We start from the raw sequence: 15,890 nt of genomic DNA on the forward strand, positions 1-15,890 counted from the left end.
TACAGGGGAGGGTATGTAAACTTATGCACACACCTGTGTATATACAGGGGAGGGTATGTAAACTTATGAGTACACCTGTGTATATACAGGGGAGGGTATGTAAACTTATGAGTACACCTGTGTATATACAGGGGAGGGTATGTAAACTTATGAGTACAACTGTACATTCAGTTCTAAAGGCTTCACACAACCTTCTGTGACCTCAGTATCCATCCGTCCGTGTCACATAGGGCCTGATTCTGGTTTACTTGCAAAAGCAGGTTCTCTCTGTAATGGACAAAACTATGCTGCACTGCAGGAGGGGCAGAGGTAACATGCAGAGAGAATTAGGTGTGGGTGAGGTTTGTACTTCGAACTGATATTTATATTGCAGTGTAAAAATAATGCAGCCAGTATTTACTCTGCACAGAAACAAAATGACACCCAAATTCAACTGCGCTTTACATCTGCCGCCTGCAGTGCAGCATGCTTTTGCAAGTGAACCACGGGAACAATACATGATATCCCAGCAATCGGGGTGCCAGCGTTCACTATACCAATGTCAACGTACTTACCTGACCCCCCCCCTTCCCCCCCTTCGGGATGCTGGCGTCGATAATATGACCGCTGGTCCTCAAATTTATCGAGAATGGATGGCCGATTTAGAATTCCAACATACACAATTGTGCTTGTTCAAAGCTTTCACTTGTTAAACAGACAGGAAACTTTGCTCATCTACAGATTTACTTATTGTATAAAAATACAACAAAAGCCAGCTTTTGCAGGTCCATGAGACCGGATCTCTCATGTCCATTGGTTATTATTCCTCTGTGGGGTTTCCTAAACTACAGATATCCAGAAAGTACAGCAAACCAGCCGGCTACTCTCTCATTGCCAGGTCACGCATCCGATACATGAAGTATAGGGCAGGGTCTCAGCCAGGACAGATGATGTACAGGGCAGGGTCTCGCAGCCAGGTCAGATGATGTACAGGGCAGGGTCACGCAGCCAGGACAGATGATGTACAGGGCAGGGTCACGCAGCCAGGTCAGATGATGTACAGGGCAGGGTCACGCAGCCAGGTCAGATGATGTACAGGGCAGGGTCACGCAGCCAGGTCAGATGATGTACAGGGCAGGGTCTCGCAGCCAGGTCAGATGATGTACAGGGAAGGGTCTCGCAGCCAGGACAGATGATGTACAGGGCAGGGTCTCGCAGCCAGGTCAGATGATGTACAGGGCAGGGTCTCGCAGCCAGGTCAGATGATGTACAGGGCAGGGTCACGGAGCCAGGACAGATGATGTACAGGGCAGGGTCTCGCAGCCAGGTCAGATGATGTACAGGGCAGGGTCTCGCAGCCAGGTCAGATGATGTACAGGGAAGGGTCACGCAGCCAGGTCAGATGATGTACAGGGCAGGGTCTCGCAGCCAGGTCAGATGATGTACAGGGAAGGGTCTCACAGCCAGGACAGATGATGTACAGGGCAGGGTCTCGCAGCCAGGTCAGATGAAGTACAGGGCAGGGTCTCGCAGCCAGGTCAGATGATCTACAGGGCAGGGTCTCGCAGCCAGGTCAGATGAAGTACAGGGCAGGGTCTCGGAGCCAGGTCAGATGATGTACAGGGCAGGGTCTCGCAGCCAGGTCAGATGATGTACAGGGCAGGGTCACGCAGCCAGGACAGATGATGTACAGGGCAGGGTCTCGCAGCCAGGACAGATGATGTACAGGGCAGGGTCTCGGAGCCAGGTCAGATGATGTACAGGGCAGGGTCACGCAGCCAGGACAGATGATGTACAGGGCAGGGTCCCGCATCCGATACATGAAGTACAGGGCAGGGTCACGGAGCCAGGACAGATGATGTACAGGGCAGGGTCTCGCAGCCAGGTCAGATGATGTACAGGGCAGGGTCTCGCAGCCAGGTCAGATGATGTACAGGGAAGGGTCTCGCAGCCAGGACAGATGATGTACAGGGCAGGGTCTCGCAGCCAGGTCAGATGATGTACAGGGCAGGGTACACGCAGCCAGGTCAGATGATGTACAGGGCAGGGTCTCGCAGCCAGGACAGATGATGTACAGGGCAGGGTCTCGCAGCCAGGTCAGATGATGTACAGGGCAGGGTCACGCAGCCAGGTCAGATGATGTACAGGGCAGGGTCCCGCAGCCAGGTCAGATGATGTACAGGGCAGGGTCACGCAGCCAGGTCAGATGATGTACAGGGCAGGGTCACGCAGCCAGGACAGATGATGTACAGGGCAGGGTCACACAGCCAGGACAGATGATGTACAGGGCAGGGTCTCGCAGCCAGGTCAGCTGATGTACAGGGCAGGGTCACGCAGCCAGGTCAGCTGATGTACAGGGCAGGGTCTCGCAGCCAGGTCAGCTGATGTACAGGGCAGGGTCACGCAGCCAGGTCAGCTGATGTACAGGGCAGGGTCACGCTTCCGATACATGAAGTACAGGGCAGGGTCACGCTTCCGATACATGAAGTACAGGGCAGGGTCACGCAGCCAGGTCAGATGATGTACAGGGCAGGGTCACGGAGCCAGGACAGATGATGTACAGGGCAGGGTCTCGCAGCCAGGTCAGATGATGTACAGGACAGGGTCACGCAGCCAGGTCAGATGATGTACAGGGCAGGGTCACGCAGCCAGGTCAGATGATGTACAGGGCAGGGTCACGCAGCCAGGTCAGATGATGTACAGGGCAGGGTCACGCAGCCAGGTCAGATGATGTACAGGGCAGGGTCACGCAGCCAGGTCAGATGATGTACAGGGCAGGGTCACGCAGCCAGGACAGATGAAGTACAGGGCAGGGTACACGCAGTCAGGTCAGATGATGTACAGGGCAGGGTCCCACAGCCAGGACAGATGATGTACAGGGCAGGGTCTCGCAGCCAGGACAGATGATGTACAGGGCAGGGTCTCGCAGCCAGGTCAGATGATGTACAGGGCAGGGTCACGCAGCCAGGACAGATGATGTACAGGGCAGGGTCACGCAGCCAGGTCAGATGATGTACAGGGCAGGGTCTCGCAGTCAGGACAGATGATGTACAGGGCAGGATCACGCAGGCAGGACAGATGATGTACAGGGCAGGGTTTTGCAGCCAGGACAGATGATGTACAGGGCAGGGTCCCGCAGCCAGGACAGATGATGTACAGGGCAGGGTCCCGGAGCCAGGACAGATGATGTACAGGGCAGGATCACGCAACCAGGTCAGATGATGTACAGGGCATGGTCTCGCAGCCAGGTCAGATGATGTACAGGGCAGGGTCACGCAGCCAGGACAGATGATGTACTGGGCAGGGTCTCGGAGCCAGGACAGATGATGTACAGGGCAGGGTCTCGCAGCCAGGTCAGATGATGTACAGGGCAGGGTCACGCAGCCAGGTCAGATGATGTACAGGGCAGGGTCACGCAGCCAGGTCAGATGATGTACAGGGCAGGGTCACGCAGCCAGGACAGATGATGTACAGGGCAGGGTCTCGCAGCCAGGTCAGATGATGTACAGGGCAGGGTCTCGCAGCCAGGACAGATGATGTACAGGGCAGGGTCTCGCAGCCAGGACAGATAATGTACAGGGCAGGGTCTCGCAGCCAGGTCAGATGATGTACAGGGCAGGGTCTCGCAGCCAGGACAGATAATGTACAGGGCAGGGTCTCGCAGCCAGGTCAGATGATGTACAGGGCAGAGTCTCGCAGCCAGGTCAGATGATGTACAGGGCAGGGTCACGCAGCCAGGACAGATGATGTACAGGGCAGGGTCCCGCAGCCAGGACAGATGATGTACAGGGCAGGGTCTCGCAGCCAGGACAGATGATGTACAGGGCAGGGTCTCGCAGCCAGGTCAGATGATGTACAGGGCAGGGTCACGCAGCCAGGTCAGATGATGTACAGGGCAGGGTCACGCAGCCAGGTCAGATGATGTACAGGGCAGGGTCACGTAGCCAGGACAGATGATGTACAGGGCAGGGTCACGCAGCCAGGACAGATGATGTACAGGGCAGGGTCACACAGCCAGGACAGATGATGTACAGGGCAGGGTCCCGCAGCCAGGACAGATGATGTACAGGGCAGGGTCTCGCAGCCAGGTCAGATGATGTACAGGGCAGGGTCACGAGCCAGGACAGATGATGTACAGGGCAGGGTCACGCAGCCAGGTCAGATGATGTACAGGGCAGGGTCTCGCAGTCAGGACAGATGATGTACAGGGCAGGGTCACGCAGGCAGGACAGATGATGTACAGGGCAGGGTACACGCAGCCAGGTCAGATGATGTACAGGGCAGGGTACACGCAGCCAGGACAGATGATGTACAGGGCAGGGTCTCGCAGCTAGGAGGTCAGATGATGTACAGGGCAGGGTCTCGCAGCCAGGTCAGATGATGTACAGGGCAGGGTCACGCAGCCAGGTCAGATGATGTACAGGGCAGGGTCTCGCAGCCAGGTCAGATGATGTACAGGGCAGGGTCACGCAGCCAGGACAGATGATGTACAGGGCAGGGTCTCGCAGCCAGGTCAGATGATGTACAGGGCAGGGTCACGCAGCCAGGTCAGATGATGTACAGGGCAGGGTCTCGCAGCCAGGTCAGATGATGTACAGGGCAGGGTCTCGCAGCCAGGTCAGATGATGTACAGGGCAGGGTCTCGCAGCCAGGTCAGATGATGTACAGGGCAGGGTCACGCAGCCAGGTCAGATGATGTACAGGGCAGGATCACGCAGCCAGGACAGATGATGTACAGGGCAGGGTCACGCAGCCAGGTCAGATGATGTACAGTGCAGGGTCACGCAGCCAGGACAGATGATGTACAGGGCAGGGTCTCGCAGCCAGGACAGATGATGTACAGGGCAGGGTCTCGCAGGCAGGACAGATGATGTACAGGGCAGGGTCACGCAGCCAGGTCAGATAATGTACAGGGCAGGGTCTCGCAGTCAGGACAGATGATGTACAGGGCAGGGTCACGCAGGCAGGACAGATGATGTACAGGGCAGGGTCTCACAGCCAGGACAGATGATGTACAGGGCAGGGTCTCACAGCCAGGACAGATGATGTACAGGGCAGGGTCCCGCAGCCAGGACAGATGATGTACAGGGCAGGGTCCCGCAGCCAGGACAGATGATGTACAGGGCAGGGTCCCGCAGCCAGGACAGATGATGTACAGGGCAGGGTCTCGCAGCCAGGACAGATGATGTACAGGGGAGGGTCTCGCAGCCAGGACAGATGATGTACAGGGCAGGGTCTCACAGCCAGGTCAGATGATGTACAGGGCAGGGTCTCGCAGCCAGGACAGATGATGTACAGGGCAGGGTCTCGCAGTCAGGTCAGATGATGTACAGGGCAGGGTCACGCATCCGATACATGAAGTACAGGGTAGGGTCACGCAGCCAGGACAGATGATGTACAGGGCAGGGTCACGCATCCGATACATGAAGTACAGGGCAGGGTCACGCAGCCAGGACAGATGATGTACAGGGCAGGGTCACGCAGCCAGGACAGATGATGTACAGGGCAGGGTCTCGCAGCCAGGACAGATGATGTACAGGGCAGGGTCCCGCAGCCAGGACAGATGATGTACAGGGCAGGGTCCCGCAGCCAGGACAGATGATGTACAGGGCAGGGTCTCACAGCCAGGTCAGATGATGTACAGGGCAGGGTCTCGCAGCCAGGACAGATGATGTACAGGGGAGGGTCTCGCAGCCAGGACAGATGATGTACAGGGCAGGGTCTCGCAGTCTGGTCAGATGATGTACTCGCAGCGTCCCGCAGCCAAGATAGATTATATACAGGGCAGGGTCTCGGAGCCAGGACAGATGATGTACAGGGCAGGGTCACACAGCCAGGTCAGATGATGTACAGGGCAGAGTCTCGCAGCCAGGACAGATGATGTACAGGGCAGGGTCACGCAGCCAGGACAGATGATGTACATGGCAGGGTCTCACAGCCAGGTCAGATGATGTACAGGGCAGGGTCACGCAGCCAGGACAGATGATGTACAGGGCAGGGTCCCGCAGCCAGGTCAGATGATGTACAGGGCAGGGTCACGCAGCCAGGTCAGATGATGTACAGGGCAGGGTCTCGCAGCCAGGACAGATGATGTACAGGGCAGGGTCATGCATCCGATACATGAAGTACAGGGCAGGGTATCACAGCCAGGACAGATGATGTACACGGCAGGGTCTCGGAGCCAGGTCAGATGATGTACAGGGCAGGGTCACGCAGCCAGGACAGATGATGTACAGGGCAGGGTCTCAGCCAGGACAGATGATGTACAGGGCAGGGTCTCGGAGCCAGGTCAGATGATGTACAGGGCAGGGTCTCACAGCCAGGTCAGATGATGTACAGGGCAGGGTCTCGCAGCCAGGACAGATGATGTACAGGGCAGGGTCACGCAGCCAGGACAGATGATGTACATGGCAGGGTCTCACAGCCAGGTCAGATGATGTACAGGGCAGGGTCACGCAGCCAGGACAGATGATGTACAGGGCAGGGTCACGCAGCCAGGTCAGATGATGTACAGGGCAGGGTCACGCAGCCAGGTCAGATGATGTACAGGGCAGGGTCACGCAGCCAGGTCAGATGATGTACAGGGCAGGGTCTCGGAGCCAGGTCAGATGATGTACAGGGCAGGGTCTCACAGCCAGGTCAGATGATGTACAGGGCAGGGTCTCGCAGCCAGGACAGATGATGTACAGGGCAGGGTCTCACAGCCAGGACAGATGATGTACAGGGCAGGGTCTCGCAGCCAGGTCAGATGATGTACAGGGCAGGGTCTCACAGCCAGGTCAGATGATGTACAGGGCAGGGTCTCGCAGCCAGGACAGATGATGTACAGGGCAGGGTCACGCAGCCAGGTGAGATGATGTACAGGGCAGCGTCCCGCAGCCAGGTCAGATGATGTACAGGGCAGGGTCTCACAGCCAGGTCAGATGATGTACAGGGCAGGGTCTCGCAGCCAGGACAGATGATGTACAGGGCAGGGTCACGCAGCCAGGTGAGATGATGTACAGGGCAGCGTCCCGCAGCCAGGACAGATGATGTACAGGACAGCGTCCCGCAGCCAGGTCTTATGATGTACAGGGCAGGGTCACGCAGCCAGGACAGATGATGTACAGGGCAGGGTCTCGGAACCAGGACAGAAAATGTACAAGGCAGGGTCATGCAGTCAGGTCAGATGATGTACAGGGCAGGGTCACGCAGCCAGGTCAGATGATGTACAGGGCAGGGTCTCGCAGCCAGGACAGATGATGAACAGGGCAGGGTCTCGGAGCCAGGTCAGATGATGTACAGGGCAGGGTCTTGCAGGCAGCACAGATGATGTACAGGGCAGGGTCTCGCAGGCAGCACAGATAATTTACAGGGCAGGGTCACGCAGCCAGGACAGATGATGTACAGGGCAGGGTCTCGCAGCCAGGTCAGATGATGTACAGGGCAGGGTCTCGCAGGCAGGACAGATGATGTACAGGGCAGGGTCTCGCAGCCAGGTCAGATGATGTACAGGGCAGGGTCTCGCAGCCAGGACAGATGATGTACAGGGCAGGGTCTCGCAGGCAGGACAGATGATGTACAGGGCAGGGTCTCGCAGTCAGGTCAGATGATGTACAGGGCAGGGTCTCGCAGGCAGGACAGATGATGTACAGGGCAGGGTCTCTGAGCCAGGTCAGATGATGTACAGGGCAGGGTCACACAGCCAGGTCAGATGATGTACAGGGCAGGGTCACGCAGCCAGGACAGATGATGTACAGGGCAGGGTCTCGCAGCCAGGTGATACGATGTACAGGGCAGGGTCTCGCAGCCAGGACAGATGATGTACAGGGCAGGGTCACGCAGTCAGGTCAGATGATGTACGGGGCAGGGTCACGCAGCCAGGTCAGATGATGGGCAGGGTCACGCAGCCAGGATAGATGATGTACAGGGCAGGGTCTCGCAGCCAGGACAGATTATGTACAGGGCAGGGTCTCGCAGCCAGGTGATACGATGTACAGGGCAGGGTCTCGCAGCCAGGTCAGATGATGTACAGGGCAGGGTCTCGCAGCCAGGTCAGATGATGTACAGGGCAGGGTCTCGCAGCCAGGTCAGATGAAGTACAATGCAGGGTCTCGCAGCCAGGACAGATGATGTACAGGGCAGGGTCACGCAGCCAGGTCAGATGAAGTACAATGCAGGGTCTCGCAGCCAGGACAGATGATGTACAGGGCAGCGTCACGCAGGCAGAACAGATGATGTACAGGGCAGGGTCCCGCAGCCAGGACAGATGATGTACTCGCAGCGTCCCGCAGCCAGGACAGATGATGTACTCGCAGCGTCCCGCAGCCAGGACAGATGATGTACAGTGCAGAGTCTCGCAGCCAGGCACAAGCTGCACAGCCGACAGAGGGAGACTTGCTTGTACTTGTAGTTGTTTTTGTCGGGCACCTGCAGAAAAACAGTGAAAGAATTTATGACTTTTGCGTTACACACCAGATCGACGCACAGGGAACCTTTAGTCTCATATATATATACAATATTCTTGTGTTATTATCCATTTATGTGTTGTGAACTGAAGAGAGGCTGACTCGTATGCAATCAGTGCACCAAACGTGTGAATTCACCATTTGTATAGTAGGAAAATTGTATCATGGAAACTCCAGGCTGCGATTAGTTGTAGCTGTAATACTGGACAGTCCTGTTAATGGGGACTGAAGTGACGGGAATCCACCGTCGATGATTAGGGGCAATAGGCTGATGTTTTGCCTAAGTTGCCGATAGGAGATAGATAGATAGATAGATAGATAGATAGATAGATAGATAGATTAGGTAGATAGATGATGATAGATAGATGATAGATAGGTAGGAAGGTAGATAGGTAGGTCAATGGATAGGTAGGTCAATGGATAGGTTGGTAGATAGACGATAGATAGAGATAGGTAGGTAGATGGATAGGTAGGTAGAGAGATAGATAGATGATAGATAGGTAGCTGGATAGGAAGGTGGGTAGGTAGGTAGATGGTTAGGTAGGTAGATGGGTAGGTAGGTAGATGGATAGGTTGGTAGATAGATGATAGATAGAGAGATAGGTAGGTAGATGTATAGGCAGGTAGATAGATGATACGTAGATAGATAGGTAGATGGATAGATAGATAGATAGGTAGATGATACATAGATAGGTAGATGGATAGATAGGTAGGTAGATGGAAAGGTAGGTAGATGGATGATATATAGAGAGATAGGTAGGTAGATGGATAGGTAGATAGAAGATAGATAGGTAGGCAGGTAGATAGGTAGGTAGATGAATCGGCAGGTAGATAGATGATAGGTAGGTAGATGGGTAGGTAGATAGGTAGGTAGTTCGGTAGATGGATAGGTAGGTAGAGAGATAGAAGATAGATAGGTAGGTAGATGGATAGGTGGGTAGGTAGATAGAGGATAGATAGATAGGTAGGTAGGTAAATAGATGATAGATAGATAGGTAGGTAGATAGATGATTAGGTAGTAAGATAGACAATAGATAGAGAGATAGATAGGTAGATGGGCAGGTAGATAGGTAGATGGATAGGTAGGTAGATAGATAGATGATAGATAGGTAAGTAGGTAGAAGATAGGTAGGTAGATGGAAAGGTAGGTAGATAGATGATATATATAGAGAGAGATAGGTAGATAGGTAGATGGATAGGCAGGTAGATAGATAGATGATAGATAGGTAGGTAGGTAGATAGATGATAGAGAGATAAGTAGGTAGATGGATAGGTAGATAGGTAGGTAGTTTGGTAGATGGATAGGATGGTAGAGAGATAGATTGTAGATAGGTTGGCAGGTAGATATATGATAGGTAGGAAGGTAGGTAGATGTATAGGAAGGTAGATAGATAGATTGATGGGAAAGTAGGTAGGTAGATGGGTAGGTAGATATACGAGAGATAGGTAGGTAGATAGGTAGGAAGGTAGATGGATAGGAAGGTAAATAGGTAGATTGATGGGTAGGTAGGTAGGTAGATTGGTAGGTAGGAAGGTAGATTGATGGATAGATAGGTAGGTAAGTAGATGGATAGGTTGGATGATAGATAGAGAGATAGTTAGGTAGATGGGTAGGTAGAGAGATAGATGACTGATAGATAGATGATAGGTAGGTAGGTAGATAGATGGTAGATAGATAGATAGGTAGGTAGGTAGATGATAGATAGAGGATCGATGGATTGATAGGTAGGTAGGTGGAAAGGTAGGTAGATAGATGATAAATAGGTAGATAGATAAGTAGGTAGATAGATGATGGATAGATAGATAGGTAGGCAGATAGATTATAGATAAATAGATAGATAGGTAGGTAGATGGATATATAGTTAGGTAGATAGATGGATAGGTAGGTAGGTAGGTCGATAGGTAGGTAGATAGATGATAGGTAGATAGATGATAGATAGGTAGGTAGATGGATTGGTAGGTAGAGAGATAGATGATAGATAGATAGGTAGGTAAATAGATGGGTAGGTAGGAAGGTAGATTGATGGATAGATAGGAAGGTAAGTAGATGGATAGTTTGGTAGATAGATGATAGATAGATAGATGATAGATAGGTAGGTAGATAGATAGATAGGTAGATAGATGATAGATAGAGGATCGATGGATTGATAGGTAGGAAGGTGGAAAGGTAGGTAGATAGATGATAGATAGGTGGGTAGATATATAGAAGATAGATAGGTAGGTAGACAGATGATAAATAGGTAGATAGATGATGAATAGATAGATAGATAGATAGGTAGGCAGATTGATGATAGATAGATAGGTAGGTAGATGGATAGATAGGTAGGTAGGTGGATAGGTAGATAGATGATAGATAGATAGATAGGTAGATAGATGATAGATAGATAGGTAGGTAGGTAGATGATAGGGAGGTAGGTAGGTGGATAGATAGGTAGATAGATGATAGATAGATAGGTAGGCAGATATATTATAGATAGATAGGTAGGTAGATAGATAGATAGATAGTTAGGTAGATAGATAGATGGATAGGTAGGTAGGTGGATAGGTAGGTAGATGATAGATGATAGATAGATAGATAGATAGATAGGTAGATAGGTAGGTAGGAAGGTGGATAGGTAGGCAGATAGATTATAGATAGATAGAAAGGTAGATGGATAGATAGTTAGGTAGATAGATGGATAGGTAGGTATGTGGATAGGTAGATAGCTGATAGGTAGGTAGATAGATGATAGGTAGGTAGATGATAGGTAGATAGGTAGGTGGATAGGTAGATAGATGATAGATAGGTAGGTGGATAGGTAGGTAGATAGATGATAGATAGATAGATAGGTAGATAGATGATAGATAGATAGATAGATAGATAGATAGGTAGATAGATGATAGGTAGGTAGGTGGATAGGTAGAAGATAGGTAGGCAAATAAATTATAGATAGATAGGTAGGTAGATGGATGGATGATAGGTAGGCAGATATATTATAGATAGATAGATAGGTAGGTAGATGGATAGATAGATAGATGGATAGGTAGATAGCTGATAGATAGGTAGGTAGATGATAAATAGGTAGATAGATGATGGATGGATAGATAGATAGATAGATAGATAGGTAGGCAGATAGATAGTTAGATAGATAGATGGATAGGTAGATAGATGAGGGATAGATAGATAGATAGGTAGGTAGGTAGATGGATAGTTAGGTAGAAAGATAGCTGGATAGGTAGGTAGGTGGATAGGTAGATAGATAGATGATAGATAGATAGATAGGTAGATAGATGATAGATAGATAGATAGATAGATAGGTAGATAGATAGGTAGGTAGATGATAGGTAGGTAGGTGGATAGGTAGGCAGATAGATTATAGATAGATAAATAGATAGATAGAAAGGTAGATGGATAGATAGGTAGATAGATGGATAGGTAGTAAGGTGGATAGGTAGATAGCTGATAGGTAGGTAGATAGATGATAGATAGATAGATAGATAGGTAGGTAGATAGATAGGTAGGTAGTTAGATGATAGATAGATAAATAGGTAGATTGATAGGTAGGTAGTTAGATGATAGGTAGGTAGGTGTATAGGTAGGTAGATAGATGATAGATAGATAGATAGGTAGGTAGATGATAGGTAGGTAGGTAGGTGGATAAGTAGGTAGATAGATAATAGATAGGTAGGCAGATAGATTATAGATAGATAGATAGATAGATAGGTAGGTAGATACATAGATAGGTAGGTAGATGGATAGATAGATAGGTAGGTAGGTAGGTGGATAGGTAGATAGATAGGTAGATAGATGATAGACAGATAGGTAGATAGTTTATAGGTAGGTAGGTGGATAGGTAGGTAGATAGATGATAGATAGGTAGGTAGATGGATAGATAGATAGTTAGGTAGATAGATGGATGGGTAGGTAGGAGGATAGGTAGATAGCTGATATATAGGTAGGTAGATGATAAATAGGTAGATAGATGATGGATGGATAGGTAGGTAGGTAGGTAGGCAGATGGATGCATGGATAGATAGGTAGGTAGGCAGATAGATGGATAAATAGTTAGGTAGATAGATAGATAGGTAGAAAGATGATGGATAGATAGATAGATAGGTAGATGGATAGATAGTTAGGTAGATAGATAGATGGATAGGTAGGTAGATAGGTAGGTAGATAGATCATAGATAGGTAGGTAGATAGATGATAGATAGATAGATAGATAGATAGAGAGATAGGTAGATAGATAGGTAAGTAGACAGATGATAGGTAGGTAGGTGGATAGGTAGGTAGATAGATGATAGATAGATGATAGATAGATAGATAGATAGGTAGATAGATGATCGGTAGGTAGGTGGATAGGTAGGCAGATAGATTATAGATAGATAGAAAGGTAGATGGATAGATAGTTAGGTAGATAGATAGATGGATAGGTAGGTAGGTGGATAGATAGATAGCTGATAGGTAGGTAGATAGATGATAGATAGATAGGTAGGTAGGTAGATGGATAAGTTGGTAGTTAGATGATAGGTAGGTAGATGGATAGGTAGGTAGATGATAGATAGATAGATAGGTAGGTAGGTGGATAGGTAGGTAGATATATGATAGATAGGTAGGTAGGTGGATAGGTGATAGATAGATAGGTAGATAGATAGATAGATGATAGGTAGGTAGGTGGATAGGTAGGTAGATAGATGATAGGTAGGCAGATATATTATAGATAGATAGGTAGGTAGATGGATGATAGGTAGTCACATATATTATGGATAGATAGGTAGGTAGATGGATAGATAGATAGTTAGGTAGATAGATGGATAGGTAGGTAGGAGGATAGGTAGATAGCTGATAGATAGATAGGTAGGTAGATGATAAATAGGTAGATAGATGATGGATAGATAGATAGATAGATAGGTAGGTAGGCAGATAGATGGATAGATAGTTAGGTAGATAGATAGATGGATAGGTAGATAGATGATGGATAGATAGATAGGTATGTAGATAGATAGTTAGGTAGATAGATAGATGGATAGATAGGTAGGTAGGTGGATAGGTAGGTAGATAGATGATAGATAGATAGATAGATAGATAGATAGATAGGTAGATAGATGATAGATAGGTAGATAGATGATAGAGAGGTAGGTAGATAGATGATAGGTAGGTAGGTGGATAGGTAGGCAGATAGATTATAGATAGATAGAAAGAAAGGTAGATAGATAGATAGATAGTTAGGTAGATAGATGGATAGGTGGATATGTAGATAGCTGATAGGTAGGTAGATGATAGATAGATAGGTAGGTAGATGGATGGGTAGGTAGTTAGATGATAGATAGGTAGGTGGATAGGTAGGTAGATAGATGATAGGTAGGTAGATAGATGATAGTTAGGTAGGTGGATAGGTAGGTAGATAGATGATAGATAGGTAGGTATATAGATGATAGGTAGGTAGGTGGATAGGTAGGTAGATAGATGATATATAGGTAGGCAGATAGTTAAAATATAGGTAGATAGATGGTAGGTAGGTAGGTAGGTGGATAGGTAGGTAGATAGATAATAGATAGGTAGGCAGATAGATTATAGATAGATAGGTAGGTGGATGGATGGATAGATAGTTAGGTAGATAGATGGATAGGTAGGTAGGTGGATAGGTAGATAGCTGATAGGTAGGTAGATAGATGATAGATAGGTAGGTAGATGGATGGGTAGGTAGTTAGATGATAGATAGGTAGGTAGATGGATAGGTAGGTAGTTAGATGATAGATAGGTAGGTAGGTAGGTGGATAGGTAGGTAGATAGATGATAGATAGGTAGGTAGATGATAGGTAGGTAGGTGGATAAGTAGGTAGATAGATGATATATAGGTATGCAGATAGATGATAGATAGGTAGATAGATGATAGGTAGGTAGGTGGATAGGTAGGTAGATAGATAATAGGTAGGTAGGCAGATAGATTATAGATAGATAGGTAGGTAGATGGATAGATAGATAGTTAGGTAGATAGATGGATAGGTAGGTAGGTAGGTGGATAGGTAGATAGCTGATAGATAGGTAGGTAGATAGATGATAGATAGATAGGTAGATAGGTAGATGGATAGATAGGTAGGTAGATGGATAGGTAAGCAGGTAGGTAGGTGGCTAGGTAGATAGCTGATTGATAGATAGGTAGATAGATGATAGGTAGGTAGATAGATGATAGATAGGTAGGTAGATGGATAGGTAGGTAGATAGATGATATATAGGTAGTTTGATGGATAGGTAGGTAGTTAGATGATAGATAGGTAGGTAGATAGATGATAGATAGGTAGGTAGATGGATAGGTACTTAGTTAGATGATAGATAGGTAGGTAGATAGATAGGTAGGTAGATGGTAGATAGGTAGGTAGATGGATACGTAGGTAGGTAGATGGCTAGGTAAGTAGATTGATAGGTAGGTAGATAGATGATAGATAGATGATAGAAAGGAGTATTCTCTATATTTACGTGTTATGTTTTATCTCTTTCTGTCATCTTCCTCTTCATCATCATCCTTTTCTTCCTTTTTGGCAGAGACTTTGGGCACGGCTAGGTTGCTCTCGATGTCCAGGACCTGCAGCTTGTCTAGTCCCTGGAAGGCACTCTCACTCACTGACCCAGGGGACAGCATGTTGAACCTACAGGGACATAGACCATCATTGTCTATCACCTATATGTAATTCTCATGTATAACGTGGACGTCTGTGGCTTCAGCTACCTGAGGAAGATCCCTTTTATATTAGGGGTGGCCTCAAACGCGCTGTCGGATACAGTCACTATCCGGTTATTCTGCAGGTAGAGGTATTCCAGGGACTCTGGCAGGTCGGGGGGGACGTAGGACAGCTGGTTTCCTGACAGGTCAAGCAGCTGAAAGATATAGAATATCCAGTATATACCTGTATTCACTGTTGTAATATAGCGCGCGTCACTTGGCTCCCTAATGTTATGTAGATTCCTAAAGTGAGAAATCCAACTGCAGTCAGTGAGAGGAGGCCGATGGACATTGGTGCAGCAGCTGCAGTGCACTGGGGTCCATGAGGACTAAGAGGCCCACTGCTGTCCCTGTTACCCTCTTCCTGTCACCCCTTTTAACCTTGCCACACCCCCCTGCCTCTCCTGTCACACACTGCCTCTTCTGCCACACTTTGCCTTCCCCCACCTCTCCCTGTCACACTCTGCCTCCCACTGCGTCTCCCTGCCTCTCACTGTCACACTTTGCTTTCCACACTCTGCCTCTCCCTGTCACATTTTGCCTCCCACTGCCCCTCCCTGTTACACTTTGCCTCCCCCTGCCAAACTCTGCCTCCCCGTGCCACACTTTGCCTTCCCCCACCTCTCCCTGTCACACTTTGCCTCCCACTGCGTCTCCCTGCCATACTCTGCCTCTCCGTGTCACACTCCGCCTCTCCCTGACCTGGAGGCTGCTGAGCCTTCTCCTCTGGAGGCTGCTGACACATGACCTGGATGCTGCTGAC

General features: G+C 49.0%; 1 protein-coding gene across 1 annotated transcript in view; it reads right to left on the bottom strand.

Annotated features, from left to right (window-relative positions):
• Positions 1-4,677: 4,677 nt before the first annotated feature.
• The window catches only part of PODN (podocan), a 101,126-nt gene continuing 89,913 nt past the window's right edge, over positions 4,678-15,890 (bottom strand). The window contains exons 9-11 of the mRNA XM_083157920.1: positions 15,134-15,282; positions 14,884-15,053; positions 4,678-8,388 (exon numbers count right to left, since the gene is read on the bottom strand). Coding sequence (XP_083014046.1) covers positions 14,894-15,053; positions 15,134-15,282 — 309 coding nt within the window. The 3' untranslated portion in view covers positions 4,678-8,388; positions 14,884-14,893. The remainder of the gene's footprint in view (positions 8,389-14,883; positions 15,054-15,133; positions 15,283-15,890) is intronic.

The sequence above is a fragment of the Crinia signifera genome, chromosome 8 (assembly GCF_055691185.1).
Source record: "Crinia signifera chromosome 8, ASM5569118v1, whole genome shotgun sequence".
Lineage (NCBI taxonomy): Eukaryota > Metazoa > Chordata > Amphibia > Anura > Myobatrachidae > Crinia > Crinia signifera.